Raw genomic sequence first — 17774 nt, 5'->3', positions numbered from 1 at the left:
TATGCACAGGCTAAGGTGTATGGGGTTTCTTTATGTACAATAATAGAGTCTCTAGAAGGCTTTTTGTTTGTTTGTAATTGATTGATGCTTTTGAGGATGTTAATTTCCTGGCAACTTTAAAATAAACTTGTGTTATTCATGGGAAGTTTTAGAGGAGGGCTCTTTTGTGAGCAGATGTGAACTTAGAAGCCATCCTGGCATAAGGTATTGGAGGGGAAGACCCCAGGGTTGGGGGAACCTCTTAGGAGGCTGTGGCAGAAGTCCCAGGGGAGGTATTGATGGTACCCGAAACTGGAAAGGGGTTGTGGGGATGGATTGTGTGTCTGGTGTTGATGTTCTCCCACCTAGACTGACCAGTGGGTGATGCCAGAGGGAAGCCGAGGAGTATCTGGGAATGGGGACAGGAGTGTGTGTTGGGGGATGGGACTGGGGAACAGTGGGAGCAGAAGGAGCACATGGTGTCGGGAAGCCCAGGGAGGAGAGGCCTTCACAGACCAGTGCTCCAGGCTGGGCACTGTGGAATATGAAGAGAGAGGAGGATCCCTGTTTGCTGATGACATGGGCATGAACTTTAGAGCAGCATGGTGTGGGTGGCACTGGACAGAGAGGTGAGTGGTGGGGAAGTGCCAGAGGGCACATGGGCCTTCAGTTAGGAAACTGGTCTGTTGAGGGAGGAGGTCCAGGACTTGGGCGCTTGGGACCTGTGTCTCTCCCTTCTCCACTTGTGGGAGGTGCTCCCCAGTGCCCATGGACCCCAGCTTCCTTCCCTTGCAGCTCCACGATTCGGGTTTCTTGGTCCTCCCTATTCCTGGCCCCCATCATGAAGTGAGCAAGGCCCTCTTCCTGTAGTGTCGCAGATGCCTCATTCTGGAACTTTCCATATGCTGTTTCTTCTGTCTGCAGCGTTCTTCTCTGAGAGATTTCCAGAGCTGTCTCCTTTCACTGATGCTCCTTGCAGAGGCTTTTCCCACCCCCACCTCCTGCAGTTTCCTCCAGCCCAACATCTATTTTCTTCAGAGCTCTTACCACTGTTGGAAATTATCTATTTAGCATGGTGTTTATTTGTTCCGGTCTGTTCTCCAGCCCCTGAAATGTAAGTTCTTTGACAGCAGGAACACCGTGGGCTCATTCATTCTTGTTTCTCGGCACCTAGGAGAGGGACCAACATGGAGAAAGCTCTTAGTTAATATAGGAGAAAATAAGGGATGAATAAATTTCCACTGGATGGCTTGTTCAGTTTCAGATATTAGAAAGACTTGAGAACCCATAGGGCGGGCCAAGGAAGCTGAGGCCTGTGGTGGGGCACCGTCGTATCACATTCCTCATAGGAGTGCACTTGCCTATGCTCCCTATACTGTTTCTTTTCTCTGGGGAGCTGGATGCCTCTCCTGGGAGCCTCTCCCCATCCCCATGGGTGACCGATGCCCTCTTTCGTGGTTTATACCTCTCCTTGTGGTCTTGGACAACTGTGGGCCATTTGCCTTTTCCTGCCTTTTCTGGGCTGGGGCTGGGGCTGGGGATATCCCATCAGCTCCCTGCCCAGTGGGGGTGGGTCTGGTTGGAGGAGGTGCACTAGGAGTGGTGCCTGGGCTGGCCATTATGCACAGGGACCTTGCAGGGGAGGAACTGGGCCAAGGTCCAGGGGGGCCAAGGGGCTTCTGGGGTGCACACTCTGCTGCCCATGGGAGTAGCCCCAGCTCTGTCTCTAGTCTACCTTCTTGGAGAATTTCCCTTCCTGGGGAGCAGCAGTGGAGAGCTGGATTTCTTGAGGGGATGGGGGTAGGGGGCATTGCAAACCCGGTCTGTTGTAGGGAGAAAAGGACTTGTGTTGAAGAAGTGGGCTTCCTTGGCCCTGTTCCTGGGGAATGTCAGGAGGGCTGCAAAGTTAGCATAAGCTCTCACATGTTTCTCTGCTCCCAGCCCTCGCCATGTGCAGTTGAATAAGAGCTTCAGAGGCTGAGAGCTGACCTTTTCAGCCAAGTGGGAGCAGGCGGTTATAGCCAGGGGCTGTGGTCCCTGGGGAGTGTGCCTTCAGCCCTCATCGCTTGTTCCAGGGGTGAGGAGCCAGCTGCTGACAGGGAACTTAAATTCTCTGTGATGGCTCAGTCCCAGCCGGGGCTGCCTGGAACAGTAGGCAGAAGCAGAGCAGGTGAAGGTGTGCAGGAGCTCTGACGACTTGTGTTTTCCATGTGTGCATGTCCTTGTGTCTACTTAGGGGTCCCAAGACAGTTGCCTGCACACAGTGGCACCTCCTGTTCCCTAAGAAAGTGGAACAGTCCTATAGGTTGAGATGGTTTTAGGCAGGGGGACCTCAGGGAAGGGACCTCAGGGGACTTTGCGCCCAGTTTGGGAGGACTAGCCATGCTGGCATGACGTATGAGGTCCCTAGAGCCCTATTGGACTCATGGACACAAGGACATGGACACAGAGCCATGCTGGAGCCCTCATTGTGCATGTGCTCATGTACAGGTGCAGAAAGCATGCCTCTGCAGACATGGTTAGTCTCTGCCACTTAAAATTTTTTTTAAATGTTTATTCAGTTTTTGAGAGAGAGAGAGAGAGAGAGAGAGAGAGAGAGAGAGAGAGAGAGAATAGGGAAGGGGCAGAGCGAGAGAGGGGGACACAGAATCTGAAGCAGGCTCCAGGCTCTGAGCTGTCAGCACACAGCCCTATGTGAGGCTTGAACCCATGAACTGTGAGATCATGTCCTGAGCCAAAGTTGGATGCCCAACTGACTGAGCCACCCAGGTGCCCCTCTGCCACTTTAAAGACTTGTGATGGCCTTGCAAGGTGCAGAAGAGGAGTGGGAACTGGTAGATATGGGTCTGAGGGTGCCACCTTCATGCCTGTCCCAGTCAGCCCTCAGTGTCTTGTCAGCTGTGCTCACATCTGGGTCAGATTAAGCCATGGGGGCAGTGAGGCTGTTGGTGTCCAGGTGAAGGAATAGGGCCACAGAGGCTGTGACCTTGCCTGATCTGGCTCACGCTCAGCTCCACGTGGGCAGTGCCGTGGGAAAGCTGTGTGTGGAGTTACTTTTAAGACATAAGCCCTGTTCTTTCATTGAAGTTCTCATATGCTATATGAGATAAAGATGTCTGATCAACTCGTTCTGTCAGTATGCATTGCTGAGAAACACACTATCCCAAGATTTAGTGGCTTAGAACAAGTCATTCATTATTTGTTGTGCGTCTGTAGATCAACTGGACAGTTCTGCTCTAGGCTCGCTTGAGTAGCTGGATGCGGTTGACTTGTGACTGAGGGTGGCTGCCTGGGGGCCCACCTGAGTCTCCACGTGTGTCCGCATCCCTTCAGCAGTCCAGCCCCGGGTGTTCTCATGGTGGTGGCAGGCTCCAAGAGCGGAAGCAGAATGCACAAACGCTTATTCAGACCTCTGCTTACACCAAGTCACAGCTGTCTTATAGGTCAGAGCAGGTCGTGTGTCCCAGAGTAGAGGCTTGAAGGGTCTTCAGAGTGACAGGGCATGAGGCACAGGAAGAGGGAGGCCATTACCAGGGGCCTAAATCTCCCATATTTGGGAACATCATTTACACCATGCTGGTTACGAGATAGTTTCTCAGGCAGTACCATGCAATAGAACTTCTGCAGTGATCCATCATAGATGATGGCTATCTGTGGTGCCCGCTATGGTAGCCACCAGCCAGATGTGGTGGGTAAGTACCTAAAATGTGGCTAGTGTGACCGAGGAACTGAGGTATAATGTTATTTAATTTTAATGAATCTAAGTTTAAATTTAAACAGCCCCATGTAGCTAGTGGTTGCTCTATTGAACAGCCCAGATCCAGGGGGAGACCATCCTGGGCACAGAGAGAAGGCCGTTGCCTGCCTAGCATGGGAGCGGCTGCTGGACCTGGGTTTCTGCTTGGGCCGAGGTGTTCAAGCTTATTATTGGCAGGTGTGAGTTGTGATGTGCTCAGGAGAGGGGGTGGCTGGGGTTGACTGAGTTTTTTATCTGGGGGTCCCCTCCACCTGTTGCACCTCCACACCCTGAGCCATCTCTGCACCTCTGCCCTGTCATTCCCTCTGTTCGGTTAAGAGGACTTCTTAAAAACCTCTTTTAGCTTCTCTTTCAAGAGGCTTTGGGACTCCAGGTCTCTAAGGACCCAAGCAGGCTGTGAGGACTGCGTGGTCTCCCTGGGAATCTGAGGGGTGTCGATAGCCAGGGGCCTGTGTGTCGGGAGCCTCTGGCGCTGTGGCAGGATCTCTGTTACCTTTTCATACTTCATAGCTTTGGGGGAGGGGGCAAGGGCTTGATGAAGAGAGCCTGACCTGCTGCCTGGTGCCATTTTCCTGTGTGACTCAGTGGGCAGAGCAGCACTGGGACCCCCGTGCATTGCAGGCAAGCAGCTCTGGGTAAGTGTCTGTGCTTCAGGGGCCTGGTTGCCGTTGGGCAAAGCTGGCTGAGGTCATGGCTGGACTTGAATACAGGTGCCACAGGATTGAATATTAGTCCCACATTTGCCATCCCTAGAAAGGCTCTCAGGGCTCTTATTGGGGCACTGCTGTGCCCTCCCCGCGAACCATTAGGAGGTTGGTTCTCTGTGCCTCCTAGGTGCCGGCCCCTGAGACACAAACAACTGGGACCCTGAAGAATTGTGGTTCCTCATAGTCCTGTGAAAATGGAAGTCAGAAATTTACATCCCCAGTTTATAGATGAACAAATTGAGGCACAAAGTGGATGGAAGATTTGCCCATGTGTTTAAGGAACTATCCAAAATTCTAAGTGTCAGAGTCCATGGCAAGTTCCTAGAGCCTATTCCAGGGCTTCCCCCGTGGTGGGAAATTGGGGCCCCCTGCACATTTCCCCCCAGCACCCCAGTCATGACTTCCATGGCGCCCTGGTCTCCTCCCTGACACTGTGTCTGGTTTTCCATAACCACTCTTGTTACGTCTCGCTGGGACTAGACTTACTGGTGAGTCTGTCATCCTGGAAAGGTGGGCAGCTGAGGGTTCACTATAGCAGCTTGCATGGTGCCTGGCAAGCTCAAGAAGTTTGTGGAATGGGCATGAAGGGAAAGTCTGGGAGAGTAATGGGTTGGGAAAGGCGCTCTGGTTGAATTAATACTGTTTACTGTGAATTTGATTCTCGGGGAGTGGATGGGGCAGGGTGTGCCCATGGTGGCCCATGGGCATCCCAGGCTCCGGGAGAGAGCACCTTGTGTGACATGGGCAGGCCCAGAGCGTCCTGTGGAGGGGGCAGCTCAGGTGTGGAGGACAGAACTGCTAGAACTTTCGCTCCCATTGGGTGGAAGCAATAGGGAGAGAAAGGGAGGTCATCACAAAGGGTTTTCTGGCCACAGGACCTTTTGGATGGTGGGGCATGCTCCTCACGGTGGGAGACACCCTGGGGCCAAACAGATGTGTGGGTGTTTTCCATCTCTGTTCAGTGGTCACTGTGGCAGACGTGAGCCGTGGCTTGTGGCAGCGGCCTGTACCTGGCATGGAGCATTGGGGTTAGACCCTTCCTGCTTAAAGCTCATTCTTTCCTCCCCCTTCTCCACTGCTTAGATATCCGTGGGCTCCAAAGCTTTCTGGATCAGGCCTCGCGGCTGGGCCTTGACGTCTCTTTGCAAAAGGTGGACAAGAACATTAGCCACGTGTTCACCAGTCTCTTCACCACGATGAAGACAGAGGAGCTGAACCGCTATCGGGACACACTACGCCGAGCCATCCTTCTGCTCAGCCCACAGGGGGCCCACTCCTTCATCAATGAGGTAGGTGGTGGGGCCTGGGGCCGCAGGAGCCTCTCCCCGGGGTGCTGTGGGGTGGCCCAGGTGGCTGCCAGGCACAGCCTACTCGTGCAGGAGCAAACTGGACGTGGGGACTCCTGGGTGCTGGGCCCACAGCACATTCCAGAAAGAGACCCCGAGCACAACCTGGCTCCCGACTGATCCCCAGGAGGTGACCCAAGGCCTTCATGGACACTGAGAGGCTGGGGGCAGCTGGCGGGAAGCCTGTTTACAAGTCTCTGCCAGGGATACCTGAGGCCAAACCCAGGATGTGGTTTGTTTGTGGTGGTGGTGTTTTAATTTTCCTCTCTTTGTTGACAGGTGTAAGCCTCTAGGGATAAAATAAATTTCCAGCTTTCTGCAGAGGTGGGCAGCTCTGCCTTGGTATTTGTTAGCACCTGGAGGAGGTGTTGGTTGCATAATCTCAAATGATACTTGGTGTGCGTGCTTGTATTTTTGGTGCCTGGGCTAATCAGTGCATTTTTTTTAAACACCTCTATCAGGGGTTAGGGCCTTCTAATGAAGACAGGGCCCAGCAGCTTAACAAAGAATTTGGTATCTTGAGAATAGGCAACGAGAAATACTCTCTGAGTTGGCTCATGGTGCCAGCCCTGGCGGTCTGATGGCAGAAAGGTGACGAGCTGGACACGGCAGGTGCTTCTCTGGCCTGGGTTGGTTTCTGGGGGTGGGGGCTGTGCTGGGGGTGTGGTGTGCCTGGGAGGAGGGGTGGACCAGAGGGGTCGCCCGGTGCCCAAATGCTCCCTGCGATTTCCTTTCCAACCCCAGTCACCTGTTTGGCTCTCTCTGATTGAAAGGAAAATGAAGAGAAAGAATTATACTAATTCCAGTTGATGTACTTTGGTTGCTTATTCCGCTTTCCCCTCTAATTAATTATTACTCAGAATGCTACCTTACGCATCAGGAACCGGCACGGAGCCCACCGCCAGAGAACTTAAAATTCGGAACGCTTAATTTGGTGCAGTTGGCTGCCAGCCCTGCCGCTCTTGGCCTAATCAGTGCCCAGATCACGCTGGTGGTCAGCCAGGCTGTGATGTCCTGTCGGCGCCCGGCATTTTCTCGGGAACACGTTTCCCTGTAGGAAGTGATTCAGGCCAGTAATGGGCAGCCCGGGATCGGCTCTAATGCATCCAGGCTTTCTCAGAATGTTCCCAGCAGCGCATGTGTCGGTGTCTGCTCACAGGAAAGCTTTTGTCCTTGCTAAATTCCCCCGGCCGGAGTCTGCTCTGGTGATGGTGTCCACTAATTCTGTTGCTGGGCTTCTTCCTCTCTCTTCTTGCCCACATCTTGCCTCCTCTGCTTGCTTCCTTTCTGCCTTGTCACTGCTCTGCTGTTAAGCTTGGGAGTGGGAAGAGTATTGGCTTCGGAGTTCAGCAGATTTGGGGTCAAGTCCCAACTCCTCCACTTAGTATCGTTGTGACCTTGGGTGATTTGCCTCACCGGTGAGACCTCAGTTTCTTCATCTGTAAAGTAGGGATGAAGGAGACTAGAGCGATGGTAAAGCATTTGGTACATAGCTTTTTAGGAAACATCATATTCACTGTTTCCCTTCCAGATGAATTCAGCCCTTGCTCTGTTTCTAGGCCCTGCAGGGATTTAAGATGCAAACAAGACTGGCCTAAAGATATTATTTCCAAGTGGATAATTATGCAAACTTCTGCAGTGTTGGAAATACTTGGCTTGGCTTTGGCCTGTTGCCTTCTTGATCTCCCCCCCTTGCCCCCCCACACCCCGTGTTTGCAAAGTCTTTGCTTTGCTGGGTGCTGCAGAGCTGGGGACGCCCCAGGAGGGGCTACTCTGAATGCAGGGCAAGAGTGACAAGCCCCTGGGAGTGCTGGCCGGAGACCGTGGGGAAGGAGGGCACCTGGGCTTTGTTGCCTTCAGCTCCAGCTGGTCAGGGTCTTGGTTTTCGATCTCATATGCCTGGGGTGGGGGTGGGGAGGCTTCATTTCCTGGGTACCCACCATGGTCCTGGCCCTTTGTGTGCTTTCCCTAATTGTCATGGTCTGCAAATGGGGCAAGTGAAGCTGAGGAAGTTAAATGATTGGCTTTAGGTCACACAAGTAGCCACCGGGTAATTGGGCAGGAGTCAAATCCAGATTTGACCCACTCCAGGGTCCCCATTTGCCATGTTGTTGGGATGAGAGAATATTATAGTGTCGGTGGTAGGTCAGTGTGGCCATGCTCCCTTCATGCTGGGGATATGGCTCAACTGCCTCTGTCCAAGGTCTGGCAGAGGATTTTAGGGTGCTTATGCTCAAAGAATTTTAGGGCATCTACTAAACACAGTAAGAGAAGGAAGGTGAATGTGACATGTATGGCTGGGATCCTCTGGGAGATCCTCTGGGAGAGACCTGGGGAGGCCATCACTGCACAAAACCTTCATTCACTGCCTGGAGGCCTTGCTTGGGCTTTCTGAGCAGACTGAGCCCACCTCTTGTTTGTTATAATGAGGATAGAGGGTGTTCGCAAGGCTGATCCACTGACGGGACAGGTCCTGAATTTTAAGAAACTCAGAACACTGTTATGGGGCAGTAAATGGCCTGAGAGCCCCACAGCTATTGAAGACACGTGGATATTATACCCAGTCAGGACTGGTGTGTGCGAGCCACAGTAGTGGTGGGGTATGTCGCTCTCCTGACTGTAATTTCTCCCTTCCCCACTCAAAAAGCCCGGCTGATGGGAGGAGGGAGAAACATGGTTCTGCCTGAATCTTCTACATTTTGCTACATGTGAATCTGTTTGGAAGGCTGGCACTTTCACTATCGCTAGTGACAAATTCTGTATGATGTGGACTTGGCCGCCTGGGACTTGCCAGGCTGTCCACATGCTGTGTTTGGAGCTCTGTCTCTGTCCAGTGTCCAGGATACATGCATTCAATGTGGGGGGCTCAGCCTGGGGGCCCACGCACCACCGGCATCTCTGTGATCCCACTTTATGAGAAGCCATCTGGCTGGGAGCCGTGCGGGAGTCTGGCCTTGGTAGTGGGTGGGTGTCAGCAGAACAAGCAGGCCGAGGCCATGGGGGGAGGCACGTGGGCTCATATAACAGGCCCCACCTCAAGATCCCCTCACCTTCCATCACTCAGTCTTGAATCCACATTCCCTCCTCTGGGATCTTTTTATCACAGTCTACACAACCACCACACTAGTGCGTTGTTTTTAAAAGGCCCCCCTTGGGGAAACTGGGCTCAGGGGTGACAGCACTCTGGTCCCTTGGTCCCAGACCTGGAGCCCACTGTGGGGTGCCCTTGGGGACTGCTGAGGGCACAGGCCATAGAGAATCCTTCTTCCTGAAAGGCTTGTTTTGCTCTGGGATTGCCATTGGATCTCTGAGTAAGGGTAGGCAGCACTTTTTAATCACCCTAACTGGGAAGTGAGTTAGACTCATTCTATCCTCAGCTGGGCCTTGATATGTCTGTAGACCACTGACTGCTAAGTGGGGCTTCATTATGCAGTGATACCCACTATGCCACTGTCCCCGTATAGCCTGTCAGCCTGAACCACCCACTAGGGGTTTGGGGATGTGAGTGTCCTCTCCTCACTCCAGGGCCATGGGAGTCCTGAGAGGGGCTGAGGGCAGAGGCTTTGCTTGGGAATCCTGTCTGTGGCTGTTGGAACCTTCTTCCTTCTGTCTGTGGGTTCCATCTTTCATTTCTCTAGAATTTAATGAGCCTGAGTGCCATGTCAAGTTTTGTGCTGGGCACTGAGGCTGTTGTCCCTGCTCACATGGAGCTCCCAGTTTGGTGGGGAGGAGAGAGGTGTGAACAGACTCCTTCACCTGTCAGAGCAGAGGTGTGGACCAGGTTCTGTGAGAGTGCCAAGGATGAAGCAATGCCCTCTGGCCAGGGAGAGAGATGGGAGTGGCCAGACGCTCAGGGATGCTTCCTGGAGTAGGTGACACTGGGGCTGGGTCTACAGGAATGAACCTTCATTAACTCCATGGCCAAAGGGGATGATGGGGGACAGAAATCTGGAGAGCCCCAGTGTTTTCAGGGACTTGTGCGTCATGTGGTTTCAGCAATGGATGTACAGGGTGGAGAGTGGCTGAGGCTGAGTCTGGGGTCCCTGATCCAAGGTGGGGAGTCTAAACTTCAGGACCAGTTTGTTCTTGGTGTCCTTTTCGGAGTCTTTGAGGCTAACAGCTTACAGTGCACTCCATAACCACGGCCCCAGTGCTGAGAAGGGTATGTATGTCTTATTGTCCCTTCTTCTTGGGCCAGGTTTGATGGGGAGACCTCCAGTGCACACTCAGTTTTGGTCCTGGGCTTCATCTCATCTTCCTGGAGGTGATTCCATCCATCTGTCCATCATCTGTCCATGTGTCCATCTGTCCATGCATGCATGCATGCATGCGTGTATCCATCCATCCATCCATCCATCCATCCATCCATCCATCCATCCTTCCATCCATCTATCCATTCTCCTACCTAAACACCCAACCATTTAGTATAGATTGGATGCCTACTATGGACCAGGAGCCATATCAAGTACTGGCTGGGGACACAGAGGTGGTGTCTCCTCCTGGAAACCTACATGATGTTAAATATTGTGGCTACACCACCATGACCACAGTCGTGTTAGACATTCGCAGTGGCTGGCCTAGGTGGCACACCCCAGAGCTCTCATCCACTGAGGATTCCTCCGGAGGTGGGAGTGGGGTACTCCAGGACTTTGTTCTTTCAGCTCTTTTTTGTCATTTGTGTGCCCCTGCCTCTAGATGGACTTAGGCCTCCCTCTTTCCTATTGTATCCTCCTTGTTTCCTCCTCTCCCTTCCCTCCCTGTCTCTTTCGTTTTTCTAGAAAGAGTAAGAAACAAAGTATTTGAAACATTTGTGCACTCTTGGAGAAGAGTTGTCTAGTTCCTGAGGCAGACAGCAGCCAGTAGTTCCCGGCAGCTTGCACACCATCCAGCTCGGTGCGGCCTGTAGATATTGGGCACCCTGTCCCTCCCACAAGAAAGTGAGCCCCTCATGGACAAGGCTGGGTGGTGTCCACCTTTGTGTCTTTCAAGAGCAGCACAAGGCTAGCCCACAATGGCTGCTGAGGGAATAAATGCATGGATATTTTATATTTCTTACCTCTAATAGAAAGAGCTCGAAGCTAGGTTTTCTTGTGTGTACCTTCGTTGCCTTTTCAGCTTGTCTTCAAGTCCTGGGCCAGCCTGTCAGTAAGGGACTTGGTCTTAAAACTTCTGCTATTGGGAAGGGTGAAGTTTGCTTAAGAACCCTGCCTTAGGCCTGGGTGGGTCGGCAAATGGCAGTGGCTGCCCCTGTGGGTAGGACATTCCCAGGCCCAGCTTTGGCACGGGGTAGGGGGAGCAGTGTGCAGAGAGGTGAGTGTGTTGGAAGAGGACTGACGATAAGCAGCCATGCAGGCCAGTGTGGGAGACTAGACATGTGTGACACAGGCACAAACACACACACGCACATGCACACGCACATGCACACACACACAGACACAGGCTGATGCAATGATACGGCTAACCAGCCTCATAGCTGGTACAAGCAGACCCTCAGACGAGCACAGCCTAACAGACAGCCACTCAGCCCCCACACCTATACATAAATAGGTGCACACACACACACACACACACACACACACACACACACCCCAGGGTAAAGGCATTGCTGGTGGCAGAGCAGTCTGGGGAAGGCATTGCAATGTTGGGAGAGAAATGGTAAGTGATGGTTACAGCAGGTGGCCGTTAGCTTTTGCAGTTAGATATCGGTGATCTCTTTCTGTAGCCAGAAGGATGGGAGAGAAAAACAGTGAGAGGAGCGGCCTATTGGTAGGACAGCTCCCCAGTGCTTGGGACTGGGGGGGTCCCCTTTCACCCAGATTGTGAGGCACAGGTGAATAGAAGGGACAGAGGTGGAAAAGGCCACTCCCCAAATTTCTCCTCAACTCTGCTCAGACTGGCTTCCCGGGCAAGGAGTGTGGCTGGAGGCCAATTTAATCCTTACTAGAAGCACAGGCTGGGTTAACTCCTGGCTTTGAATCAATTGCTTCTCAGAGTTTGCTGCAGCAAGTGAGTTTGCTCCCACAATTTGAATATAAAGACTGTGTTTTTTTAATACGTTTATAGCAAAGGAAAATTAAGTAATCTCAGAGTTCTGTTGTCCCACATGATATATGCAAATATTTCTTACTCCAACATGGTAAAGCTTCAGCAGGCGACTTTATCACTCAGAGCTAGGATAATTCTGTGCCATTTAAGTATCATTTACCAGAATATTTTAAATTACTAATTAATTATAGAAGATTAATTTTTAAATGTGGCCCTGCATTTGCATTTAATTATATCCTACTGTTTACGGATTTTAAAGCCTTAGTACTTCAGCAAAAGTGCTATGAGTCTGAGAAATGCTTCCTCCCCCCCCCCCCCCGAAATTCTTAGAAATAAGCTTATGAGGAAAAGATACTGTGTTGAGTTTGTTCTGGTAGGTTTGGAGCTCAGGGATGCTCAAGGCAGCCAGAACTAGCGGCCTGGGGCTGAGATGGGGAAGAGAACAGAGACTCCACATGGCCGCTGTCCCCTTCTTTCTCTGTCCTCACTGCCCTTGATCCTTGTGGACCCCCATGCGTACTGGGGAAGCCATTGTGGGCTCCCTCCCTGTGGGACCTTCCACATTCCTAGCACACCTCTATCGCCTTTTGTCACCCGGGGGCTTCTGTGGTACCCACCACTCTTGCTGTGACTACTTGTCATTTGTACTTCCCTCCCCATGGGGCCTTGGAACGTGTGAGGTCAGGAGGTGGGACATGTTCATCTTTGTGAATCACCTTTTCAGAGCCTGTGGATGATGATTGGCACACGGGTGGATGAAGGGTGAAATCAATCCCAGGAGCTCTGACCTCGGCTGCACGCAAACATTCTCTAGAAGCTGGATTGCCTAGTGGGCAGACAAAACACATTCTTAATACTGTAGCTAAGCAGGGGCACCTGAGTAAGATAGTGTTTTGAAAGCATTTAATGTTTGAGTTTTTAATATTTTAAACAGGCGTCCAAGCTCTCATCAAGGGACAATGCTTGAATGTTTCTGGGTCTTCTGGTGTTTGTTTTCTGCTCAAGTGCTGTTTCTATTTTGAGTTGCATCTTGAATCATGCCATCCCATTCCTGGTGCTCAGGAAGGTCTTACTTGGCTGTCTGGGAGAACTTTCTGCCTCTTCCTGGGGTCAAAGAGTGAGATCATGAACCTGAAGTGCAGGTCTGGAGACACCTGGTGTTCTTTCCTTCTTTCTTTGTGGGCCATTAAATAGCCAGCAAACTGTCACTTCCTCCCTGTGGGCATCTCTCAGCCCCTTCTGGCTGGGGAGGCAGCAAACATGAGAAATAGGTATTTACAAAGGGAAACAGCCTGTAGCAGTGGAATGACTCAATTACCCTTTCTGCTCCTGGATCCCCAAGGGTGTTCCGCCTGGGGGGCCTCCCCTGAGGTGGTGAGTCAGCCCATTTGTTGATTGAAGGGCCGGGTGGGGAGCCCAGAAGGGAAGCAGCAGAATTTCCCCAGCGTTGCAGGAAGCCAGAGGAAGGCTGAGCTGTGTTAAGAGAGGCAGAGGTGAGGCCAGGTTATTCCAATTGCCTGGATTCATCTCAGAAAAGCTCTCTGTGCCGTGCAGCCCACAGAGAAACCCACAGAGAAGCTTTCTGTTGCCGTCTTCTGCATTGCTCCCAATGGTGCCTTTGCTTGGTGCCACGAAGAACTTGGCCTCAGACACCCGCCATCTATGTCCAAGCTGCCAGTCAGCTTGGAGGAGAGAAAGCCTCTGCATCAGTTAGCTGGTGCGGTATAACAAACCACCCCAAACTCAGTGTCATGAAACAATAAGCTTTTGTTGTTATTCCTAAGTCTGGCAGTCAGCAGACCTAGGGCAGCCATGCCTGATCTTGTCTGGGCTTGCTGATGCATCTGTGGTCAGCTGGCCATTCAGCTGGGCTGGCCAGTTAGGAGTGCAGTTGTTAGGGTGATGAGGTGACGAGGCCGTAGGTCTCTCATGGTACATGCTCGTCCACATTTACTCATGTGACAGCAGCAGAGTTCCAAGAGAGCAAATGCAAGTGCTCCAGGCTACTTGAGGCCCAGGCTCAGACCTGGTGCCTTATTGCTTTTGTACAATCTCTTGGCCAAAGCAAGCCAAGAGATCAGCCCAGATTTAAGGGGCAGAGGAGGGAGCCTCCCAGGACACTCCTCTTGGGGGAAGTGCAAAGTCACAATGCAAAGAGGGTAGTACACTAAAGGGTAGTGACTTGGGGGCATTTTGTAATCTGTCTTCCATGTCCCAGTGTGCAGATGAGCTTCCTAGGAGCAAGCAGGTGTCCTGCAGGTGTGTGGATGATGAGGACCAGGCACCTCCTTTCTCCTACTTTGTTTCAACCTGGCTCAACTTTGGGGTGAAAGTGGTGAGGAGGGGGATGTGGAACAGAGGGAGAGATGGAACCGGGCTTTATTTATCAAGATTGCTTATGTAGGACCCACTGATTCACCCAATCTCAGCAATGCTAGGTAGGAAGGGCTATCACAGAGCATTAGAAATTGGTGGTTGTGGGACCTGCTCATGCCCCCAGATTATGTGACAGAGCTGGGATATGAGCTCAGAACTCCTTGACTCACAGCCTAGCTCTGTTCTACTACGTGCTGTTGGGAGGAGGAGGAAACTTGTTCTTGACAGATCAAGGGGAAGCCCATTTTCCTCCAAGAACATGACAAAGGGTGGACTTGATGAACATCGCCATTGAGGATCAGGTGGGAAGGGGGAATGTGGACTGGGCACCTTTCAGAGATCATCTGGGGAATGCGGGACACCCCCCTGGATCCCATGGTCCTGTCTCTGCTAACACACCTGCAGGGAGTGTGAGGGGCTGGGCAGACTGCCTGTGCCTCCCTGCTTGGTAATTGGAAGAGCAACGTCCATAGGACCCCAAGGTCCCCTTAACCCTTCTGTGGTGTGGTCAATGGGGCAGAGTTCCAGACAGACCTGGTTCAGGTCCTGTGTCCTCACCATGAGGCTTTCTGAGCTTTGCTTCCCTCTCTGTACAGTGGCTTTAAAATGACACTTGACCTACAAGGTTACTGTAATAATTAAGCATGGGGAATATTCTGGGTTGCAGTTCTCTCCTTTTCCTCCCTCATAGGGCTGGGCCCCAGAGGGGCTGTCTAGCAGAGGGCTGGGCACCAGAAGGTACCCAGTGACTGCTGCTTAGACAGGGAAACGGATGAGTCTTAGCCAATGTAAGGATATGGGCCACACAGAGCATTGAGAAAAGTGAAAAATCTGCTTGACTCCAGGCAAGGTCAACATTCTGAATTTTGAAGTGCACTCATCGTTGACATTAGGGGTTCTTATGGTGACCTGCTGCTGGGTCAATTGACCAAAGGAGAGAAGTGGGCATGGTCGATGGCCTGTTAACAGGCATGTCTAATGCTCATTTCTCGGCTGTTTGCTGTGGCATCTCCCTCCTCATAGTGTGTTAGGAATCTTCAGTGTCTGTGTTGGTGAGTGATGTCAGGGAGAAAGCCAGGGACAGGGGCTGTGGTCCGTGGTTGGAGCCATGGAGATTGGGGAGAAAGGAGTTGCTGGGACAGACCCGTGTGACAGTATGAGAGAAGAGAACCAGCTGGAAGTAGGATGTCGAGGAAAATGTGCACCGGGAGAAACATGCATGTATCCCCCCAGCCCCTTATAGAAAGCCCTGGTATGCTGGCAGGTGTGGAGGGGAGGGGTTCAGCTCCTCCCGAATGGGAGAGGCAGGACAGGAATGACTTTAATTTCAGCAACAGGGGACAGGGCAGACCCCTGAGTGTGTCCCTTTTCTCTGCCTCCTCCTTCCGACACCCCACCTTTTCCCTTCTTTGCAGAAGACATCTGAGAATCTTTGATGCTTAGCTGGGGGCACGATGGTGCTTCCCCAGGGGTGAGGGCTGCTGGCAACACAGAGAGGAAGGGGCATTGCCTTTGGAACACATAGATGCACAGTCAGGTCCCAGCTCACTCTCAGTGCCATCTTTTTGGGCCCATTTACTGGTCTGTCAATTGGAATAGTATTACTTTCCCTGAGGGTTGCTGTGGGATCTGAAATGAGATAAAGCCCATGAGAAGGCCCAGGGCAGGGCTGGTGCTCTGTGAATGGTAGTTTTGTTATTGTGTCTGTAGAAAGTGTTTGGCTGGGATTGTAGAACCAATTGGGCTGCTGGGGTCAAGGGCACATGTGTTAGTGGCTCAGAGGAGCAGGGCTATGGCCAGTCTGGCAGGATGCCTCCTCACGCATTCTATGTCAGAAAGCACAGCTCCCGGAACCAGGTGAGGAAAACCAGGTGGTAAGGGATGGGATTAGCAAAAAGTGACAGAATGCTCACAGCCCTCAGCCGGTGCAGCTGGGATTGCAGACTGGCCTCTCATCTCAGTGCTCACCTGGAGAGATGTTAGAGTCCATGGGGGGATGGGGGAGGAGAGGGCATCTCAGCGCCCCCTCAGGCCCCTTGTGCTGGCTGGGCACCTGCAGTTGGTGCCCAGGAGCAGGTGGGAGCATTCAGGGAATCTCCTCCTGTCTGGGCTCTCCCTTGCCCGGCCAAGCAGGCACAGCTACTAGTAGCTTCTCAGAGCTGCTGCTTGCTGGGCTGATAGAAGGAGAAAGAGCTGCTGGTACTTTCTGCCTGCAGAATTACTTTGGGGATGAGAAGCCCTCCTTTAACAGCCTGTTGGGTGGCCAACCACCATCAACACAACGGGCCCCTTTCCCTGGACCCCTTGCACTGGATTCTTTGGTGGAGAAAGACAGGGGCCCTGCCCCTGAAGAGCTAGCAAGCTTAGCTGCTCGGGAAGAACCACAAGCAAGAGAAGTGGGTGCCCAAACTGTGAGCACCCAGTTGGAGACAGCCCCATGGCTAGCACAGCAGAGCGGGCAAGGGAGCTGTGTGTATGCTGTCCTCTTGCTGCTCGGTGGCAGTCAGGTGGGTCCACCCAGCCCAGGTAACCACATGAAGCACTCTTGGGCGCTCTGTAACATGGGGCTTTTGAAGACAAACAAAGGATTAGATAAGAATAGCTGCAGCCTCCCTTTGGAACACGAGCCAGGGACAACCAAGTCACAAATGCGAATGCCTGTGACCTCTAGGCAGGAATACTGAAGTGTAGAGCCAGGTGGGCTGTAAGAAGGGCCGAGATTGTACCAACCATGGGTGCCTGGAGGGCACAGCCTTCCCTGAAGGGGACAGTCAGGCTGCCCTTGAGATTCCCACGTGAAGGCCTGGTATAGCCAGTGCTTTCTGTGTCTCAAAAGGAGCCAGAAATCTGGACTTTACTGTGAAATCTCTTAATTTTTAAATGTTGGCAACTAATTACAAAACTTTTAAGCTCTCTGTTGGCCAGCTCTGCCTGTGGCAGGGCTGATAAGGCTTGCAGACCGCTGAGTGGCAACGTCTGATTTATGGCTTATATGCCATCAACGTAAGCATATTAAATACGGGAATGGCGTGAAGTAAGCCCCGTTCTCCTTTCTCAGGCCTTTCTCACTAAGCACCGGCAGTCATCCTTAGTGCACTGTTCCTGAGAATTCCTGCTTCTCCCCTGGATCCTCTAGGTACCACCCTTGTTTTCTGTGCATCCCATACTCTTCTTATCCTTGCTGGCTGGTGCCTGGGTGTTACTAAACTGCCTTAGGATCCTTCTTTGTATTTGCAAGAAGGTCTTGGTCTTTAAGCATGTGGAGGTCAGCTCTTTAGACAGAGGGTTATCATTGGGTTTTGGTTTGTGCCCCTAATAGTGCTCGACAGTGCTGGTGGTAGTTCCTTGACCCTGGCAGGTAGCTCTGTTCATGGGCGTTGTTATAGCTTTCCAGGGCTCTGGGAAGGCTACTGAGTATGATAAAGGGAACTGGACAATTTTTTAAAGGCCTGGCTGATGCATTTGGGATTTGCTGAGAATCTACTCTGCCTAGCCATTTCTGAGGACTGGGGAGGTACCTGAAAGGTGGGGGTTAGTCTCTTCTTGCAAGTGAGATGTGATTTA

At 52.1% G+C, this 17774-nt stretch overlaps 1 protein-coding gene across 2 annotated transcripts in view; it reads left to right on the top strand.

Annotated features, from left to right (window-relative positions):
* The window catches only part of GRID1 (glutamate ionotropic receptor delta type subunit 1), a 691121-nt gene that overhangs the window by 216541 nt on the left and 456806 nt on the right, over positions 1–17774 (top strand). For both annotated transcript variants that reach the window (XM_047826480.1, XM_047826481.1), the window contains exon 4: positions 5527–5732. In XM_047826480.1, the coding sequence (XP_047682436.1) occupies positions 5527–5732 (206 nt within the window). The remainder of the gene's footprint in view (positions 1–5526; positions 5733–17774) is intronic.

This window comes from Prionailurus viverrinus, chromosome D2 (genome assembly GCF_022837055.1).
Source record: "Prionailurus viverrinus isolate Anna chromosome D2, UM_Priviv_1.0, whole genome shotgun sequence".
NCBI lineage: Eukaryota > Metazoa > Chordata > Mammalia > Carnivora > Felidae > Prionailurus > Prionailurus viverrinus.
The sequence above is the reverse complement of the archived record's forward strand: the minus strand, read 5'-3'. Positions and strand labels throughout refer to the sequence as shown.